The sequence below is a fragment of the Rhinolophus ferrumequinum genome, chromosome 2 (genome assembly GCF_004115265.2).
Source record: "Rhinolophus ferrumequinum isolate MPI-CBG mRhiFer1 chromosome 2, mRhiFer1_v1.p, whole genome shotgun sequence".
In the NCBI taxonomy this organism is placed as follows: domain Eukaryota; kingdom Metazoa; phylum Chordata; class Mammalia; order Chiroptera; family Rhinolophidae; genus Rhinolophus; species Rhinolophus ferrumequinum.
The window spans coordinates 82,617,344-82,638,542 of NC_046285.1; the positions used below are offsets into that span (position 1 = coordinate 82,617,344).

General features: G+C 37.6%; 1 protein-coding gene across 4 annotated transcripts in view; it reads right to left on the reverse strand.

Annotated features, from left to right (window-relative positions):
- KCNAB1 (potassium voltage-gated channel subfamily A regulatory beta subunit 1) overlaps nt 1-21,199 on the reverse strand; it is a 361,917-nt gene that overhangs the window by 48,806 nt on the left and 291,912 nt on the right. For all 4 annotated transcript variants that reach the window (XM_033123839.1, XM_033123831.1, XM_033123849.1 and 1 more), the window contains 3 exons: nt 20,383-20,427; nt 18,304-18,347; nt 9,622-9,708 (listed from right to left, as the gene is read on the reverse strand). In XM_033123839.1, the coding sequence (XP_032979730.1) occupies nt 9,622-9,708; nt 18,304-18,347; nt 20,383-20,427 (176 nt within the window). The remainder of the gene's footprint in view (nt 1-9,621; nt 9,709-18,303; nt 18,348-20,382; nt 20,428-21,199) is intronic.

Below are 21,199 nucleotides of genomic sequence, written 5' to 3' on the forward strand. Positions count from 1 at the left end.
AATTTTTCAAAATAAAAAGCTGGGGAAGGAAAGAGAAATGGAACCAGCCCTTGCCCATTTCCTTTGCAAGTATACAAATGCAGATTGGGTGCCTCTCTTTAAAATTTCATTTCAAAGAGAAATGAAATTGTGTCTTGGTGCCTGGCTGAAACTTTAATGATTACATCTTATTATGCGTATCTATTCCCCAAATTATAAACATATGTAACAACAATATCAACCTCAAAATATGTGTACAAGGCATTATAGTTTATAAAACATGTTTACTTATATTATCTCTTAATGTCTTCATACCAATCTTGGAAATAGTTAGGGAAGGTAATATTTTTATTCTTCCAATTTTCCAAATGAAACACAGAGCAACAGAGTCTGAGCAACTCAACCAAGTTTACATGCCTAAAACTAACATCCTCACCCTCTGATGGCAGATCCCCTATTTTTTTACTACACATATTAAATGTACAAGAGGGGTTTAACAAAAACATTTACTCTTTTGTTACTTCATTTTGTACAGAGGGCAAGAGAGAGACTTAAGGGTATTTGTTCGTCCCCACTGTCTGAGAATTCCAGGTTAATGATGGCGTAGGTGGGTGGCTCTGCTCACCCCATGAAATCAGCAGGCTTGGAAACCCCGAGTTTGTGTGAGATGCTCCTAAGTGACAGGCTGCTAAAATCCACAGCCCCACCTGTCCCGGCTAGCGAGTTGGATAATGTTAGTCTTCGAGTTGCACCCATGTCATTGCAGATCAGCTGCAGCATAATGAGGAATTTATAAAGATGAATTCCCCTGAGATTGAGTCAACATTCCCTCAGAATACGGAGGTAAATCTTGTCACAGCTCCAGCTATCTTTCAGGGAGATGACAACTCCCACAGAAGGAAGTTCACATGAGTCACAAACCCACAGCCCCAGAATACTAAGCAGCTCTGTTTCCACCTGACAGCTGGGGGTGAGCAGAAGCCATCTCCGTTCTCTCTCTGTTTCTTTTTTTCTGAACTAAAAACAACTTGAAAAAATAAACAACAACAAAAACCACCCTTTCTGAGCTTGGTGAGGGCCACAGATTTGGGGTAAGAAGTTCCAATAAGCCCCCAGACACATGATCCTGTTGTTTCTCCTTTTGTATCTTACTAATGATAGGGGTTGAATATCTTCTGCCTTCACTGATGACTGAAGATGTGAAGAAAGGAAACAAAAGGGGGCAAGAGAATGGAGGATGTAGCTAAACTGTATAGAACACAAGCATATTCTATTCTATGTGCTCATGTTGGAAGGATCCTCCCTTCCAACCAAAACTTTGTGGAGTAAGGTTGGAAATCTTTGCCTTCCGAAGAAAGCACAAAACACAGCAGCAGATGATTACAAAGTGGAATGTAGTTTTCTTTAAAGCTAGCCCATCACGTATTTTCTCCAGTCTTGGCAATCTGAACTTTTCAGTATGTCTAATAGAGGGAGTTTTCCTAAAGCTCCTGTTCTGTGGAACCCAGATGGAAAAAGATAATTTGTTAACCAGGGCTCTGTTCCTGATAGATGCATATCAGAGTGATCCATGTTCAGAACTTTGGGGCCCTCTGTCAACTCTGGAAAATTTTTTCAATGGTCTTAGAAGACTGCAAGTCTGAGGCAGAGTGGTAAACTCTGTAATGTGTCTTTGCTGTGTTACTTTAGATTACTCAGTTCTGCTCAAGAAAGTAAGAACACAAACAAATAGTGAGGATAAATGAAACGGGATAGAGAATCAAGTAGTTTGTGAGACTGGCAGAATTCACAGTGTGTGTCTAGCAAAACGAAGTGGATTAGTAACCTTTGAGTCATGGCAGCCACAGACAAAGCAGCGACTGTGTGTGCTGAGCATAGAGAGGGAAGGATGGAAAGACATGATATTCACAATGCATCCATATGAGTAACACCAAACACTCGAGATACACTAAATATACATGAAACTCGTGAGGACTCAAAAGAGGTCTTAAATCAGCCACCCGTGGGTGTCCCCATTCTGGCTTCAAAAATTCTCTGCACAAGAAATCCTCATTTCTTGTCTGCAGCTATGCATCAGGTTAACTAGTGATGTACAGCTAATGGCCAGGTGGATTTGTCCCTGAGGTTTCCAATACAGCAAGTGATCCATTAACCCAGGCACCTTCGGTCTGCTGTGCTTCCTTGCTCAAACCTCACCTCTGACCATTATAACCAGGCCACCAGAGGGAAGTCCAATGCAGCTGAAAGAAGAGATCGTGTGAACACTGCCTGCCCCAAAATTCGGGTAGTTGGGTCCCTCTACCTGCTTGTACTCTACCCTAATTGATTTAATTCCGCCTATCTCTTCCCCCTCGATTCTCACTATGTTTTTTTTAATTGGTTTAACAAACCATGTGATTCATGCATCTTAATTTGCTGTGTGAGCCTTTCTGTTCTGGGACCTCTAGGATTACCTGGTAGTGAACTTGGAGGCTACTATTGCATCAGGGTCGTTTCCCACACAGCGAATTTACAAAAGGACCATGCAAACCATAACAATAAAAATTGATAGCTTAAACGTTTTGAATAATTACCAGGTACTAAGCAACATTCTAAGCATTTTGTATGTATTGTCTCAAATAATCCTCATAATAACCCGTAGAGTAGATATTATCACCTGCATTTTACAGACAAGTAAACGGAGGATAAGAGATTAACTTGCCTAAGATCACAAAGCTAGTAAGAAAGAGGAAGATGATTTGAATTCGGATCTATCTGACTCCAAAGTCCTGCCCTTCCTATGTCGGGGGAGGCCAAGGTACTCCCTCCATATCCTTCTCGGTTAGATCTTCTTTGGACACCTTATGTAAATTCTACCCCGCAGACGTCCTATCCCCCTTCTAGGATTTATTTTTTTCTCTATACTAGTATCACGATCTCATGTGATTTACCAATTTATTGTCTACCTCCCCCACAAGAACGCAGTTTCTATAAGGGCAGGATGTTTGCCTGATTTATTAACTTCTGCTTCTCCTGGTGCTTGGCACATGGTAGATATTCAATGAATATCAGTTGAATGAATGAGCGAATCCTATTACTGAGCTTTTTTCTAGATACACATTTGAAAATAATGTCACAGGTTCAAGATCGCTTTTGAACTGAATAGATTAACCCTGGAGAATCTATGATGACATTAATATAAAGGGAATGGAGGATTTTAGAACAAAATTCCAAAGAGAAAATAATGGGCTAGAGGATTTCCTCGCCAGCTCTGTACCTTGATTCCTCCGTGGCCTCACCATAGACCCTGGTTGACCCTATACTTGGCCACCTTCATTGGATTTTCGTCACGTGATAATTTCAGGGTCTTGGATTTCTATGGTTACCTCCGAGTAGAGATCCAGACAAAAAGGAGTTTTATATGTAGGTACATTATGTGGGGCATTCTAGAAATGTAGCTTATATTTGCTTCCTCAGCTCTGAGTGAGGTGGTGAACCTACATTGTTAACGCATTCAGATGTCTCTTTATATGTTACCTCCATTTTCAGGTGAAAATATGGAGTCTCAGCAAGGATAGTAACTTGTCCCTGCTATACAGTCTAATGGGTGCAAAGCCAGGATTAGAAGATGTGTCCATCTAATGTTCTCTAGTCCACTTTGCAGAAATATTGTCCCAATGAGGAGGCCCGCAATGAATAAAAAAATGGTTTCTTTCTAAAAAGCTGCACTGGAGACTAAAAGAACCCAAAGTTAACCCAACCATCCCCCCTGTGTTTTTCCTTAGAATGGATGAAATTAATTTCTCCTTTTATGACATGACTAGCTTGCTGTTCTGTATAGGATAAAACATCAAGGGATAGAAGGTATGCAGGATAGATTTTACATAGGGTGTCCAAGGAAGGTCTAACCAAGAAGGATAAAACATAAGTCTAAAGCAGCAGTAAAATGTTTGGTAAATTCACACTTAAGTGAAAATAAAACTGATTTCATAAAATTGGAACACTTTTTTCCAATTTTATAAAATCAGGCTTGGTAGGGTTTGGCTTCTCTTCTTGAATATGAAAATCATTTTCTCCGAATTAATTTATTGAAAATTCAGCTCTCCCAGCCTTCTCAAGCCAGGAGGTTAAATTGATCTGATGGATACCAGAGGCTCTTAGGAACCTCCTGGCCAGAGACATAAATGACATGTGTTAGATAATTTTAATTTGATATCATAATCCTCAGGGGCAACGAACTGCCAAGAAATCATCCCTCCATTCATTTCTACTCATTTAAGTATCAATCAGATTTCTAGGGAGAGATCCGGCATCTGGATGCTGCCCTTGTTGCAGATGAGGATACATGGGTGTAAGAGTGTCCTGGGGATGTTTGCCAGTGTCCCATCCTTCTTAACATCACCCTGAAATATGCTGAAACAGAGTAAGTACCAGCATGTTCACGACGTCAGGAAACCCAAATAAGTTTTCAAGTAGAGAAAAATTAGGTTAGAACTATTTGACTTTAGAGCTTCATTCAGTCAGTTGCTCAAACACTTATCCATCCATCCATCCATCCATCCATCCATCCATCCATCCATCCATCCTTCTAGCTATCCTTCCACCCAGTAAATATTTATTGAGCACCTACTCTGTGTCTGGTGCTCTGTTAGACTGGAAATAGAGTTTGTATGGTCAAATACAGTGGCCACTAACCGCATGTGGCTATTGAGCACTTGAAATGTGACTGGTCCAAATTAAGATAAGCTATAAGTGTGAAATATATTACAGATTTCAAAGACTTAATATGAAAAAAAGAAAGTAAAAAGTCTCATTAGTAATTTTTATATTGAAACAATTTTTTATACATTGGATTAAAGTATACATATTTTTACAATTAATATCACCTGTTTCTTTTTACTTTTTAAATGTAGCTAAAAGAAAATTTTAAATATATATGTGGCTTGCATAATATTTCTATTGGACAGCACTGTTATAGACTATTTGCAGAAGACTTCTTCCTGCTATTATTATGGTTTTTTTGGGGGGACAGATTGAGAGTGTCTTTCAGGAAGGATAATAAAATATAAATGCAGAAGGGATGATCCATTGTGGTTAGGTGATATTTCTAGGTTTTAGGTCATTAAGGTTTTGTTCTGAAGCTTTACTTTGGATGCTAAATATCTAGGTCCAGTGTTCTAGAGGTGAAAAAAATGTAAAAAAACTGAGATGCTGCAACGTTTGCCACTTTCTTGTATTTCCTGTACTGTCATTGGATACTCTAGATTCCTGAATATCCATAGATCGCTGATTACATATGGTGACACTAAAAAAGATGGTTTAGAAAGAAGTAAATACTTATGGAATGGGTTGTTTGACATGATGATATTATGGAATTAGGTGAAACCAACTTTGATCTTGTTTTTCTTATTTGAAATAAGACATCTGGGTTGTTTTATGTCTGCATTGAATTGCTAACAGGAAAAAAACTGAACTGTACTTAGGAAAGGAATAATATCTCATGACTCAAGGAGTCTATGAGATTAACTAGTTTGGCAAAAAGCTCTAAATGAAAGTTAGAAGGCTCAACTCCAAGTGTTGTTGTTTTTTTAAATCGAAAGCTAAATTAATATAAAACCCATCATATTTGCAGATCAACAAATTATTGGCTTTCTACCTTCATTTTTAAAAAGCTATATAAACGAAAATGGGTCCCCTCTTTCTTCTATTATTCACAAGTGGTACAAGGTTTATAACCTCCTTTCATTGTCTACCGTCATGCTCGATCACGTCCTCCCTGAAGCAACACGTAGCAAATAGATGGAGAAATGAGCCTGGCACTTGGGAATGACAGAAAACCAAATAAAAAACTCCTAGTACAGGTCGTCAGACACACACATGCTCCAAGTCTAGCCCTATTCAGGAGGACTCGTTGGAGTGAACTTTCTCTTTCTAATGAGCGCAAGAGGTTTTAAAATACACATAGGGGTTTTATGGAAATGAGAGAATTAAGAATATTAATATCACAGAGCACGAGGAACTGTCAGTGACTACAGGGAAGAACACAGCAGCATGAGAAGTAAGAAACAGAATATGGGCTGATTTTTTCTGGGATTGGAAAACATGCCACCGATGCCAGATATTGTAGCAGAGACAGATGGCATAGCAGATGCTGTGAAAGAAAAATGACTTACTACGAGGTGAACCAGAAAAACAAGAAGGACAGAGGACAAAGTACACAAGTGCCCCTCTGCTGTCCAGAACATCTTCCCAGAGCTCTAAAATGTTGAATTGTGTGCCGTAGGGTTGCAGATTGCAAATGAAGCGCCACCCCTTTCTCCAGTGATGGGACGTTTGGAATTCTTTTCAGAGGACTCACGTTTTGTCTATCGGTTTTCTAAGGAAGAAGGGAAGGCAACAACTCATTGGATATATGATGCCAAGATGTTATGAAGAAGGTGTTACTGCTCATCTTTTTCTGGCTCAATGGGTTGCTATATGATATGTCAAAACTGGATGAAACTCATCCTGGTCTATTTTAGAAATGTTCCCAATTAACATCCTTTCATGGTGCAAATTAAATGAATGGGGTTGGCATTTTAATAAATTTAAATCAAAGTTGTTTAAAATGTGTCTTAGAAAGCTGGGCTATGCTCTTTCATTAGATCTCATTAGGGGTTTAAAATAGGTGCCTCAGAAAAATTGTAAGTTAGCTTGTGTGGTGCCTCCACGGAGTTGTCAGGGAGTGGTTGAAACCAGTAAAAATGATCTACAAATGCTAAGGGTCGACTACAGGACACCCAGCATATACACACAGTACAGTGCCAATATATGTAGATTTAATGCATGAAAATTTGGCAATACGCAATTGGCAACCACTGTTGCATCATTTATATTAGAAATGAATGTGATTGAGCCCAAAGTTGCCAATGTGAGTTGCTAAAATGAGAAAAGGATGTGAATCATATTAAGAATTTTCTGGCAATTACAAAAAAAAAAAAAGTGGCTCTGTGAAATCTAGTGATGGTTTTGCCACTATATTTGGTGAAGAAATTGAGTAACTAATTAAAGGCTACAGAGTAACATTGACTAACAAAGAATTACTATAGCATTTTCAAGGGTAATTTTGATTATACATAACATTTACTTTCTGTGTTGTTTTTAGAAACAAATAGCCCTCCTAAGGTAGCCCCATTGTACGTGTACAACTTTCATTCTCACACACATATGACTTACAAAACCACTGAAAAAAAATGAATCTTAATAACAACATGGAATCCAGAAATAGCTTGGACACCAGTAGTTTGTGTTTTTGTTTTTTGTTTTGTTTTTTCATTCTTAGAGGAGCAAATGTACCCAAGGCCACCTGCAATCCCTGTCTATTTCTTACATTCTTCTTATTTCCCATTTCTTCTTCTATCGTCCACATCAGTGCTTTCCTCTCTTACAGTGAAGTAGAAAAGACGAAATGTAGAGAATGAGTTTCCAGAGACTAGCCTCAAACTGGCACTTCCATTGGGCCCACCATAGAACATAGTATAGGAAGTCTGAGGATACACATTTTCTGAAAGCTAGGGAGAAATCACAGTGGAGCTATTTTAATCTGGAGCAAGTCCTATGTGAGCGATTGCCTGTGGTGGTGTGTCCTTGCTAAGTCCTCCCAGAGGAATAAAACTCTGAGCCTGATGGGCCAGCTCGGAGTGGATCTGCCCCTGGTGGGGGTGCGGGTGGGAGTGGGGGAGGGGCAGAATAGGCTACATGGCAGCATAAGGTGGCTGACTGCCCCAGAGCCATGTTCCTCTCTATTGTTTGACACTCTTCATTAGACTTCTGCATCTGGACAATGGCTCATGATAAAATAGCTTCCTATTCTGCTATGCAGAATTTTCTATAAGGAAATCAGAGAACATGGGAATGTTCTCTGATTTCAGCAGAGGCTGGACCATGCTACAGTTCTACTTTTTTTTTTTTTTAAACAATTGGAAGCACCCTTCTAATAAATTTCAATGCATAATCAGTGTTCATACAGCAGACACCATTATCATATCAGCATCGCATAGTTTGGCTCTTAATCGAGAATTTCTTCCTTTTATAGGTACATCATGCAAATTACAAAATTGTCTGTTTGAGAGACTCCTACATTATATCCCTAAGATTAAAGATAGGGGTAGGATGGGCAAAATGGGAAAAAAACAAAAGACTGAAAAATTCCAGCTGTTCTTCTATCCTGCATATGGTGTAATTGCAAAGAACACTAGGACACTTTTCCAAAGAAAAAAAAATAGTCACTAGGCACTTAAAATGGGAAGCAATTTCAGTCTTTCACAGTCCCCACTAAATGGCATTTCATCTGTAACTTTTACTCACTACATAGCTGTAGTACTCTGTTCTAATATGAAAAGAGTGACATTATATTATCCTTGCAATAAGCATTTCTTATACTAAAAAGTGTTTATGATTTGCTTTATCGAACACCCATTTTCTTTATGTCATTTCCATGGATAATTTTTTTATTATGAATTTCCAACACTAATATTGCCTTATATAATAGTAAACTTCTAATTTACTCAGAATCAAGCAAGCAGAAAATTCTAGGAGAAAATTATACATACATAAATATGTATTTTAAACATTTCTCTGTAGTTGAAAAAGAGACAAATGGCAAGGAAAATAACTTAAATAACATTGCTTTGGTCAGAAATGCAAGCTACAGGAAAATTCATATGTACTTCAATCATTTATAACTTGTACAACTTCTATAACCCGACAGCAAGAATAAATCTTTATAGAACTTTTATAGGCTTATTACAAGATCCTGAACTACCTTTTGAATCATCAAAGACAGATTTACCATCAGTGTAATTTTATGTTGATTATTCTAATTCTTTGAAAATTTGTAGATCTATGTCATATCATAAACCTCAAATAGCAAAAACATTCTCCTTTTCCTTTTTCCCAAATGTTTTTATTCTCCTTTACCCCAGATAAGTTATAATCCATATGACTGCAAACCTCAATTAACTAAAATATTGTTTGTAATTTACCTCCCAAACAATCTTCTTTCTCAACCATTCCATAAATTAATGTAAATTGAAGAAAACATGGTTTTAAGAATGTTCTGAAAAATGCTTAAATTATTGTCTTCAAGCAGTTATAACAGAAAGGAAATAAAATGTTGAAGCTCCTTTAGAATCAAAAACCAAATTGGAAGAGTCTCATTTTGAATAGTGGCTCCTGTAAAATCTCTGCTCATGGTACCACTTAGCACTTGTTACCACAGATTGGAAACTAATCAGACTTAGGGTCATTATAAAATAGGAAGACCCTCAGCGGACTCACTCCAAAATAATGATGGCTGGGTTATAAACTCTCCTTCCAATTAATTTTATTGTTTTAGTTGATAGAATCACAGAAGTGAAATGAACCTGGAAAAAGTGAGCACGGTACCCAACAGGAGGCACAATTCCAATGCCTGCAACTGCTTTAAAAAGTAATGAAGATGTAGGATGTTTAGCATTGGCTTAAGGAGTAAATATTGAGGCTGAAAGACATCGACTGGAAAGGTTTTTATTTTTCATACTCAATCAAATCCGTCGGAATGTATTTTATTTCCTACTGTGAGTAGAATAAATTGTGAAGCTAGAATCAATAACTGTACAATTTTTATTAAATTTCTTCACTCACCTTCCATGGGGGTGTTACTGTCCGGTCGATTTGCAAAGACTACGTCCACATACTCAAGCTGCAGCCTCTGGAGGGAGCCTTTCAATCCTGAGAAGAGAAGCAGGAAAAACCAAAAAAGTCTAAGGATGAGCACTATGAGAAATAGCTAAAATTTGGTTACCTTTAAGAATTTACTCTCTCTTTTTTTAAAAAGAGCATTGGATTAGTTTCAAAAAGGCATTGAATATAATGATGTGTTAACTGATCTCTAAAACCTTTAAAAAATATATGAAAGGCTGATTTTGACCCCAACAAGGAAAAATCTTAGAATTTTCTCAATGATTTTAGCTCTCCTACCCCACTGGAAAACACATATTTAGTAATAATCTTGCACAATGACTCATGGGTGGCAGTATCCAGAAGCAAAGTTTAGAATAAAAAGCAGACTAAGAGTTTCTTCTTGAAAAATGCAAATTAATGTCATGTATTGAATTACTTAATGGGATGGAGATATACTTATTGCACATCAAAAACATAAAAATAGTATAAATCAGAAATAAATGACTACCAGCGCTATGTACACATGGGTTTTATCATAGTAGGAATAAAAGTGTTGGCAAATGAAGGCTTTTTTTCCAATTTACTGATTTGAACAAAGTTTGAAGAACCTTAAATATAGCTGAGCTCTACCATTTTTATTGTTCTCCATTCTTTTGGGGAGAAACAAAAATGCTAGAAGCTATAAAGACCTAAGAGGTAATATAAAGGAGAGAGCGAGAGCTTTAAAAATATCTGGCACTAATAATCATTTTTTTTAGCCCTAACCATTTGGTCACATTTCTATGAGCACTCATAAAAACTTATTTAATTTCAGTGAAATTAATATTTCCTTGAAATAGAAAGCATTGTATATATTATACAACCAAAAGGATGACAGTGTTCATGAGTAGTGTTACCTCATTTTCATGAGGCACAGCATTTCCTAATCAGCCAATTTAATTTCTTCAGGAAGACCGGAGGTTTTTCTCTTTTTATTATAGGCATAAAATTAATTGCATGTTAAATGAAGCTCTTATAAATTTAAATTTGGCTCATTTAAATTTGATTTTTCAAACTGGTTTATTGGCCAGCCACAATTATATTTTTGACAGGAAAATGGAGTGCTTGAATATAGTTCCGGAAATATTTTTCATTCATTGAGAAACGATTGTCTGTGGTGGAAGCTTGTTTAAAAGAGCACTGATGAAGAGATGAGGGTAGGTAGGTGTTATAAGGTCTAATGCTTGCTCTTAAAAAACTGTAGTGACTTTCAGGCTCAGGCTATCTCAAGGGCAGCTTGAAATTAAATTTACTTTGAAAAGCACTATGATATGAGCTACTTTTCGGAAACAACTGTGCTTATGGAGGAGGTAAGGGAGGACAGGATAACCAAGCAAACAAACAATAGGGTGCTACAATTGTGAAAGTTTGGAAATCTGTACCCTAGCACATTGTGTGACCCCCACCTGGGTTATTTCACCTTCTTTTGTGACTCAGTTTTCTGATCTGCAGTGGGGATAACAGTATTTAGTACCTTTGGAATTGTTGCTCCAGAGAACAAATAAAATCAATTGTCAAGCACTTTGTAAATGCAACAGTCTATAGAGATACGGTAATTACAATGGTGTGCACACCTGGAAAGGCTCAGAAGGAGACGTGCCAAAGCAAATGCTAGCGATTATCACTAGAGCCCCTGGTTTTGGAAGGAGGCATTGAGTGACATTCTGGCCCATGCCTGGCACTGGAAGCAATGTCCTCCTTTCTGATGATGGCCCACTCCTTCTGTGTCTCTTCAAACAGCTCAGTGTGGGCTGAGAGCAAGTAGGAGAAGAAGCTGCAACGGACGTGGCCCTTGTAATGCTGTGTGACCAGTCAGTCAGGACTTAAATCATTTACTCTTTCACGTCATAAGCATGTACTGAATTCCAATTTGATCCTGAAACTGTGCTGGGCTCTGGCGGTACAGAGATGTATGGACATGGTGTTCACCCCCAAGAAGCCAGCAGTGCATACTGAGAGCATCTATTGGTACAGCGTTGTTGATCATGGTAATAATGTGTGCCCCAAATAATGGCGTGCACTCGCCATAAAGGTCATGGTATTTGGTCATTCCTCACCTGTCAATTCTTTCTCTGGGAAGCAGAGACTCAAGTGTCTTCATGTGAGACTATAAGCAATGATATTAGTGGTCCCTACTCTGTCTTTGTAGTGAAGTAAAAGGAGATTGTGCCCCTAAGAGACATTATCCCCTCAGTTTGAAAATCTCAGTCATACAGTCTTGTAATCCGTGGTATGAATTTTGGGTTTTACTCTATGTGAGATGGAAAAATATTGGTTGTGGGACTGGGAGGTAAGGACATGGGAGTTAAGCAGAGAAAATGATATTTCCCTGAAATCTCTAACGGGATAGACTTCCATTTTGAACTGATCACTTGGTGTGCTGAGAAAGATCTGTTGGGGACAAGAGAGAAAGCAGGTAGGAGACCAGTAAGGAGGTTACTGCAGCAGACCAAGGTTGGACCAGGTTGGTGAGAGGTGTTCAAATTTGGGACGAGTTGTATAAGCAGAAATTAGAGGATGTGCTGATGGCTGGATGTAGAGAGTGGAGGTAGAGGAATCAAGGATGACTCTCGGATGTTTGGCCTGAGAAGTGACGTGCATGTAAGTAAGGTGAGGAAGTCAGGGGAAAAGACTGGTGGTGATGGAGGGAGCCATAAGTCTGAGCAGCACATCCAACACCCACACGGGGCCACTGGCAGCTGCGTGGTACAGTCTGGCATATTCAGGGAGAGGTCTATGTGCAGGTGAAGCACAGGGTTTGAGATCCAGGGTACTAATTCAGGCTTGCCTGAATGACCTCGCCTATGTCTCCGAGCTCCTTTGGGCCTTCATTTCCTCCTCTGTCCAAAGATGAAAGGGAGCTAGGTGATCCTTCTGCTTTGACCTTTCCGGGGACTGCAAACCAAATCGGGTAGTCCTGCCTTTTCCTATTTGGATGCTTTAATCTTGTACAAATAGCAAAAAATCATAGCAACATAAAGACGTGTGCACTGACTGTCTCCTTGAGAGCCATTTAGGGTTTATCTCCAATAAACAAATTGTCATGTTCTATCTCCACTTAGCAAATGTTTGTTGAGCACTGACTTGGGGCCAGGTATTGTCTTAAGTTTAACTAGACATACAAAAATACATTAGCCTTGGCTCCGGAGGGGCATCCAGACAGCGAATCATAACCCAAGATGGTAAGTGCTCCAGTGCAGTGTTGCACTTGCTGGAGGCACTTTTGACATTAGCCTGTCCCTTGTCACCCACCCAGGGTCTGTGAGAGTGAACATAGGAGAAGCATGAGAAACGCTCCTTGCCCTTGAGGAATGTCTAGCAATTAACTAGCAATTCCTCAAAAGCCCACAGGATGATAAATTGTGTTGTGCAAAGAAAATAGCTTTCAAGTGACTATAGTAAAAAAAGAAATCTAGCTTCGTTTTTCTTCTAGGTTCTGAGGTTGAACAGGAACTGTATTATTCATAAGGTGAACCTCAAATCAAGTTAAGCCTATTTCACAGGCTTCTAAAGAAATCTGCTCACTCAGAGATTAAGCCGATCGCCATAGAGGTGGATCAGGTGTTCAGTGTTGCAGGCTTATTGGGGTAGAAACAGGAAATCGGTAGTTTGGAGATTCTGCAAGCGTTCTACTCAAAGATGCTATATCGTCATCTTTTACACCTACCACACATTTGATTTCCTATCTAGCTTGAAAAAAAAATGTTAGCTTAAGTAATGTACACGGTTTCCCTGCATAATTTTCCAGCATCTTCTTGGCAGACTTCTCATTCATGATTTAAAATACACTTGATATATATATATATTTGAAGACTGCACTGTATTAGAATAATATATGTGACTGCATCTGCCATTATGAAACATGGTTATCCTGGTGGGTAATTTTAGTTTACTATGAACATGGAACACAAGAAAGGGATCCTGTGCTGAATCCATTTGTTAAAAAATTTATACTTCAATTGCAAAATCATCAATTATCTCTTTTTTAAAACAAAGTTCAGATAGGAGGGTTTAACATTTGCTATTCATTAAAAAATTTCAAGCAGAGCTTTCTCAGACGATTTTCTTTATCTACTCCTGAAACAGTGGGTTTTTGTTTTGAATCTCATAGCAAAACTGTTGTTTACCTGAAAGGCAAACACAGACTTAGACACAGCTTTTGCCTATAAAAAGCACACAATTTACTTATTCTTCCAGTATGACTTACCAAACTATTTCTATTTTTCCTATTAGAGTCTAAGGAAATTTGATCTGCTAAATTTTAACAGAGGCACACATTTGGGCTTAATGAATGTTTGTAAAATGGCGGAATGAATAAATAGAGCTTCAGAGCCTGAGAGGACCTGGGGATTCTAAATGGATATAATAAACCTATTAGTGAAATTTCTACCCCTCCTTGTGAATCTAAGGAGAATGTTATTCCTAACTGGACTTAAGTCAAGGACTTTGGGCCCATTGAAAAGGCCTTTCATATGAGTTTTCTTCAAAACTACACTATGTACAAGTCAAACTCATTTTTCACTCTATAAACTAACTCAGGTGGCCAAGGTCACTCAGCACAAATGGCCTGAACTCTCCATGAATTGGCTTCTGTTTTATCCTTTAAGAGCAACTCTCAGATTTAATGTGTGTATGAATGTCCCGTGTTGAATAAAATCACCTTCATCACAGAACAAGTACCAATGAGGCTCAAGGATAATGACTTACAAATCATTCAAATTTTATTTTGGGTCTGGAAATCTCATGTGACCTTCTTTTCTGCAAAAATCACTCAATTCCCTAATTTTAGCCTGCCCAGAAATATCCTTTTTGCTGACTCTCTTGTACTCATGAACATTTTTTGTCTTTGGCTGAAACTGTGAACTGAAAAATAACATAATGACATAATAATAACTGATCGCAATTCTTCTTCAATCTCAAAAGTTTGGAATTTTGTGTTGAAGTTTGAATCTGGGTCAGTTTGAACTTCAGCTGAACTGGTTTATCTATCCTGAGAGATTAGTTCCTAAGAGAACTCCTGACTTATTTAAAAGGGAGCGAGAATTTAAGGTATTTCTATTAAGTTGTATGAGACTTGAAGAAAACTTCAATTCTCTCTTTAAAAAAAGAAAGAATTCTAAAATTATGTGCACACACTGGTAACTATTAAAGCAATGGAGATTCGTTAAAAAGCACAGTAGCACACCTTCTCCATTTTTTTCTCTTCGATTTTATTTCTTTATTGATTACCAGTGCGAACAATTTTCTAAATATCTTTTTTAATCAATTAGAGTGAAAAGAAAAGCAGCAGCACTGTTGGTTCAACTGGTTACTACAAGCTAACTTGGGTTTATTTCTATTGACAAACTGTGTGGTAGATGAAAATACTGGGGTAAAGGCTAGAGAAGGAGTGGTACCACTTTTGAGAGGCAGGTTGGGTTTGACTTTACAGTGACCAATTGGACACCAAGGCCTGAAGAGAGCTTGTTTGGGTGAGGAATCTGGAAGCTTTCTGTAGTGCTAGAATGTGGTTATTTACTGTGGCAGCCTCAGGTGTTACTTACTTAGTAAACGGTGTTCTTATCCATAGAATGGTGACTAGCAGTTGTACTACGAAGAATGATGGTGACAAAAGTAAAATTTATCAAGTGCTTATTATGTGACAGACACTGTGCTCAATGTGAATGATCTAATTTCAATCGACGTATAGTATCATCATAAGGCAGGAATATTTATGGCCCATTTTATAGTCAAAGAAATGGAGGCTTAGTGAGGTTAAGTTGTTTGCATAAAGTCCCCCAGCTCATACATGACAGAGTTGGAACTTGAACCAATGTTTGTCTGATTTCAGAGCCCAAATGCCTACAAATATGTTAAAAACCAGTTAGTGAGAAATACCAAACTCAAACAAAGACTATGGAAGTAAATGAATATAATTATTACTGTTAAAAGTGTGTGTGTGTGTGTGTGTGTGTGTGTGTACACAAGATCTGGCTTCAAAAGTCTCCATTTTAAATTAAATGATTGAATACTAAAACTATTTTTTATTCTAGTGCAAGTCTAAGATATTTCAAAGTCATTATCGTTATAGGTCAATAAGGAGCTCCAACTCCCAAACTAGGAAGAATGTCTTTAACAGTAATATTATATTTTAGATTAGATTCATGCGGAGAAAAAATTTCACCATGAAATGACAGCCTAGGAGAAAACATTTGCAACTCATGTCATTGACAAACGGTGAACATCAGTAACGTATAAAGAGCTCCTACAAATTAATAAGATCAAGACAAACAACTCAAAAGAAAAATAGCTTAAGAATACGAAGACTTAATTCCCAGAACAAGAAGCACATGATTATGAAAAGCTCAAACCAATTAATAAATAATTGTATAAAAAAGCAAATAAATAAGATCAGTTCATCCATCAGATAGGTATATTCTTTTTAGAAAGTAATTTTGTGTGAAAATATCCATTATTTTTTGACCTAACAATGTCATTTCCAGTTTCTAATTCATTTATATAAGGATGGTCATTTCTATAATTCTTTAAAATACTAAAAACAGGAATGACACATAAATAATGTGTGTATGTGTGTGTGTGTAAATTTATTTTAATTGAGACATACAGTAAAGTTTAAGTTCATAGCTATAGCTTAATTCCATTGGTTCAACACAATATGTTTTTGTGTTTATAAGTAAGTTGTGTAGATAGATAAGTCAGTGTGACTGTAGGGAAAAGTTGGGAAGGATAAGGCACCAGATTGTCAAATTGTGGAAAGAGATGAGGTGAGCAAAGGGAGGACTTTACTTCTTTATCCATTTTTATTTTCAGAGTGGTTTGATTAGAATATATTTTATGCTTTTTGGTAACTTTGGCATTTCATAAGTGAAATTAGTTTTTAAAAGGAGAAAAATCATCTGTGTCAATGATTAATCATGAATCTGAAGTTATAAAATCTTGGATTTTTATGAATTAATTCACGAACTAGTAGAAAGATGTTAGAAACATATGGCAGCCCCTTTTAACATTTTTTCCTTTATTGAAAAAGTGTGAAGTTTTTGTAATATACAGACAAGCAAGAAATAAATGCAATTTCCTTACAATTCTCATAATCCTCACAGAGAAATAGGGTTGTAGTACTCTACTATTAATATAATGGTTCTTGCAGACTATTTTATTAGGTTGGTGCAAAAGTAATTGCATTTTTTGCAATTATTTTTAACCTTTTAAACTGCAATTACTTTTTTTGGTAAAGATTTTTTTTTTTATTATTGGGGAAGGGGTACAGGACTTTATTGGGGAACAGTATGTACTTCCAGGACTTTTTTCCAAGTCAAGTTGTTGTCCTTTCAATCTTAGTTGTGGAGGGCGCAGCTCAGCTCCAGGTCCGATTGCCATTGCTAGTTGCAGGGGGCACAGCCCACCATCCCTTGTGGGAGTCGAACCAGCAACCCTGTAGTTGAGAGGATGTACTCCAACCAACTGAGTCATCCGGAAGGCAGCTCAGCTCAAGGTGCCGTGTTCAATCTTAGTTGCAGGGGGCGCTGCCCACCATCCCTCGTGGGACTCGAGGAATTGAACTGGCAACCTTGTGGTTTAGAGCCCACTGGCCCATGTGGGAATCAAACCGGCAGCCTTCGGAGTTAGGAGCATGGAACTTTAACCGCCTGAGCCACCGGGCTGACCCAAAACTGCAATTACTTTTGCACCAACCTAATATTTCCTCTTTATTTCTAAGCTATGCAAAATTTTGATACCATTGTAAAAGCAATGGAATCATGAATCAATCACCCAGTGGTAATTTTCTATAAGTTTTTTCCTATGCATATATACTTTTTTTTTTTTAAAGTATGGTTGTCTTAACATAGGTCCACACAAAAACTTGCATACAAATGTCTATAGCAGCATTATTCATAGAATAGTCAAAAAGTGAAACAACACAAATGCATATTAACTGATGACTAGATGAAATGTGGCAGTCATACAATGAAATTTTATTTAGCAAAAAAAAAAAGAATGAAGTACTGACACATGCTACAACATGGATGAACATTATGCTAAGTGAAAGAAGCTAACCACAAAATATCACATACTGTACGTTCCTATTTATATAGAATGTACAGAATTAGAAAATCTATATAGAGAAAAGTAGATCAGTGGTTGCTTGGGGCTATGGGAGAGGGGGAGGAGGGGACGGGAAATGACTACTAGTGGGTACAAGTTTTCTTTTTGGGGTGATGAAAATGTTTTAAAATTAAATGATAGTGATTGCACAACTCTGTAATTACCCTTAGAACCAATTAACTTTAAATGGGTAAACTTTTATGGTATATGAATTATATCTCAATAAAACTCTTTAAAAAGTCTTATGGAAGTGTTTTATTAATGTCAGCATAGCTGTAAATGAGAAGAGTTCTAGAAACTTTGACTTTTCTCTGAGATTCCATTCTTCCCTCTATTATCACTACACTCCCCACACTCAACCCCAGGAAGAAACTTAGTTGACTGTGCTGCTTTTTACAGAGAATTTTCCACCCCCCTAAAATGTTTTGAACCTATTCGGTTGATACCTTTTTTGAATCAGCAGCCCCCAGATGAAAATAAAATGGAAGCACCAGTACCTACCTTCAATAATATGTTTTCTTGACAACCCTCTTTCCGTTTCAGCTCTAAGAAGAAAAAGAAGCAAATGACTTTGAGTGGAAAAGTACAGAATAATAATTCTAGAACAAATTGCTAATTTCATACCCTGTTCTTTGCAAATTCTGCACCACTGCACGCTGAAGAGAAAAGGCTGGTGAGCAACATACTGAGCCCCTTTTCTTTGGAGACCGCAGGCAATGAATTAATTAACCATGACTGTCATCACTCCATAGTAATAACAACTTAGCCATGCACAGCCTGTCCATATAGAACTTGACACATGGCTCAACCTTCCCACCTTGTTCTTAACCAATCCCAAGCAAGTTCAAAAACTCAAATTCAAAAAAGGCTTCACTTAAGTTTGTGAGCTTAACTATAAAATTGCCAGGCTGCTGACGTCATTAGCTCTTCTGAGAAAGGAAGCAAATTTGATAGCGCCTTTGACTTTCCAAACAAATGAACTATTTCCTTTTAAAATGTGATCGACCAACTTTTCCTTAAATGATATGCTAAGAAGAGCAACTTTTAACCAGGACTTTTGCCTTTTCAGACCATTCTCAAGCTCTGGCCCATTAGAAAGAAATGTGTCCTCGAGTTTAAAGTATTGATGAAATGTTTCTTCAAAATTAGTACCTTTGGCAACCTCTTTTTAAAGCATATGAGTTTACCATTAGGGATTTTATATCTTTTATAAGTATATCAGATAATAGTGTACATAACACTCTACTACATAATGGTTCTTGTGGATTGTTTTACTTCCTGTTTGTTTCTAAATTCTAGGCAAGATTTTGAGTACCACTGCAAAAGCACCAGGCAATGGCACCGTGGATCAGAGCATAGACAATGTAAGCCTATATTCTCATAGGTACTATGTTGCTTTATTTTTATATAAACTATAATAAGAATAAACATCTAAATTCCATCTTTCTGTCTTCATCATAAACAGGCTCAAAACATCAATAAAATCTGAGTAAATACAGAGGGTGCCAAAAAATGTATACACATTTTAAGAAAGGAAAACTGTATTAAAATTGTAATACTCAATATATACCAATAACAAAAATGAATACAAGTCACATTTGACTTCTGGATTTACAAGAGGTGCTCAAAGTGGTTACCATCAGCGTCCAGACACTTTTGATTATGGCGAACTACTGCTTGAGCAACGTTGACCAAAGTGTCTACATGTATACATTTTTTTGTCACCCCCAGTGTGTATGTATGTACATATGCATACACATATACATTTTGAGGAACTGGCCTCTGACTCTAATTTCATTTTTAACTCTTCCCTATCAATTATTAGCAGATGAATAAGGATTTGTTTGTTTGTTTTTTTCTAAGACTCCATGGAAGTCTTTGAGATTTCCTTGAAAAGGTACATGGAGTAGCTTGCTATTTTCTTACATGTTTGTCAAAAAGGTCAGACTTCTAAGTCCTGCTGGGTAATGTAAGCACCAGTTCAAACACCAGTAGATCCATCAGAAGCTAATTCACTCTGCAAAATTTGTTCTGCATCCCACACCAGAGAGAGGACTTCTCTTTCACGAGGCCTGACAGGGAGTGATACAAGTAGCTCTGTGTCACTCTCCAGTGGGATGCTCCTTTCAATGGGCACGTTCAGTGCGCTCTGCAGAAACGATCAGAGACGTACACGTTGGGCCAGATGAGATGTTTTTATCTTTGCATTCTGTAGAAATCTCCAAGTTTGGGCAGATTTGAGTAGCTTTTCTTCTGTGATGCTATGTGCTTATTTTCTTCCCCCCAAATTTGAACTCTGTGTTGGAGACGGTTCTAAGGATGAGGATGGTATTTGAAAATTTCCACGAATCACTTAGTAATGAGCGACCACATGCTTTGCACTACATTTCTTTGGGGGCATCTTGCTAAACTTGACTCCTAGGCTAACTGCTATTTCCTTCAAGTGAGAAAAAATAACTTTCCCTGCAAACCAATTAATTTTAGTACGTTAGATGTAAAATGGTTTTTCCTAAAAAGATAAAAGCATGAACTACTACTTGTTTACTGTCAAGAAGGGAAAATAAAAGGAATTTAACTTACTTTCCACCCCAGTACAGTTTGGTTGTTATGACCAGGCTGGACCTCCTGTATATGGAACAGACAAACAGAGAGAAATATTAAATAAATTGCTGGTTATTATACAGAGTCATATTATTATTATTATAACACTACAAAGAACTCATTATAGCTTATATTTTAAAAGATTGGTAAAGAGATAAATTTGTTAATTCATGTCACTGAAATGTAAGGACAAAGGGAACTGGTGAATGGGGACTTCAAGTCAGACCCCAGAGCAAGAGGTTGAATGGAAGTGACCTTTACTTGGAGGGGTTGGAGGAGGGGGAGGGCTGTGACAGCAAACAGGTGAGTGGTGGTGGCAAAGGGAAGGTAATCGGTAGGCATAGAGGGTCAGAAAGAGTAAATGAGAAGGGTAAGTGAAAGGACTTAAAGGATGGATTGCTTTAGTAGCTCAAACAAACAGCCACCAACTACCACTTACTTAGCATCTAACTTAACATTGAACATAAACTTTTCTGGGGTTAAGTCTACCCTCCAAGGACCATGGACCTAGTGATTCTGAGTTACTACCTCTCCCACCACCACATTTGCAGGCAAGAACTGACTACATGGAAATATGAATGATGAAGCAAATTATAATAGTCAATAAATAGGAATACAATTTCTTTGAGTGTCTTATTAAATGGAAACGTCATTTCAGGAAAACGGTCCTATAATCCTTAACTCAAAGTTTTACCACCTTATGCTTAAGGGAATAAAATGTGGAAATCTTGTCAGCAAACTTATTACTTTCTCAAAACCACACCCACAGGCAGAAAATGCCATTATGGTCGTGGAA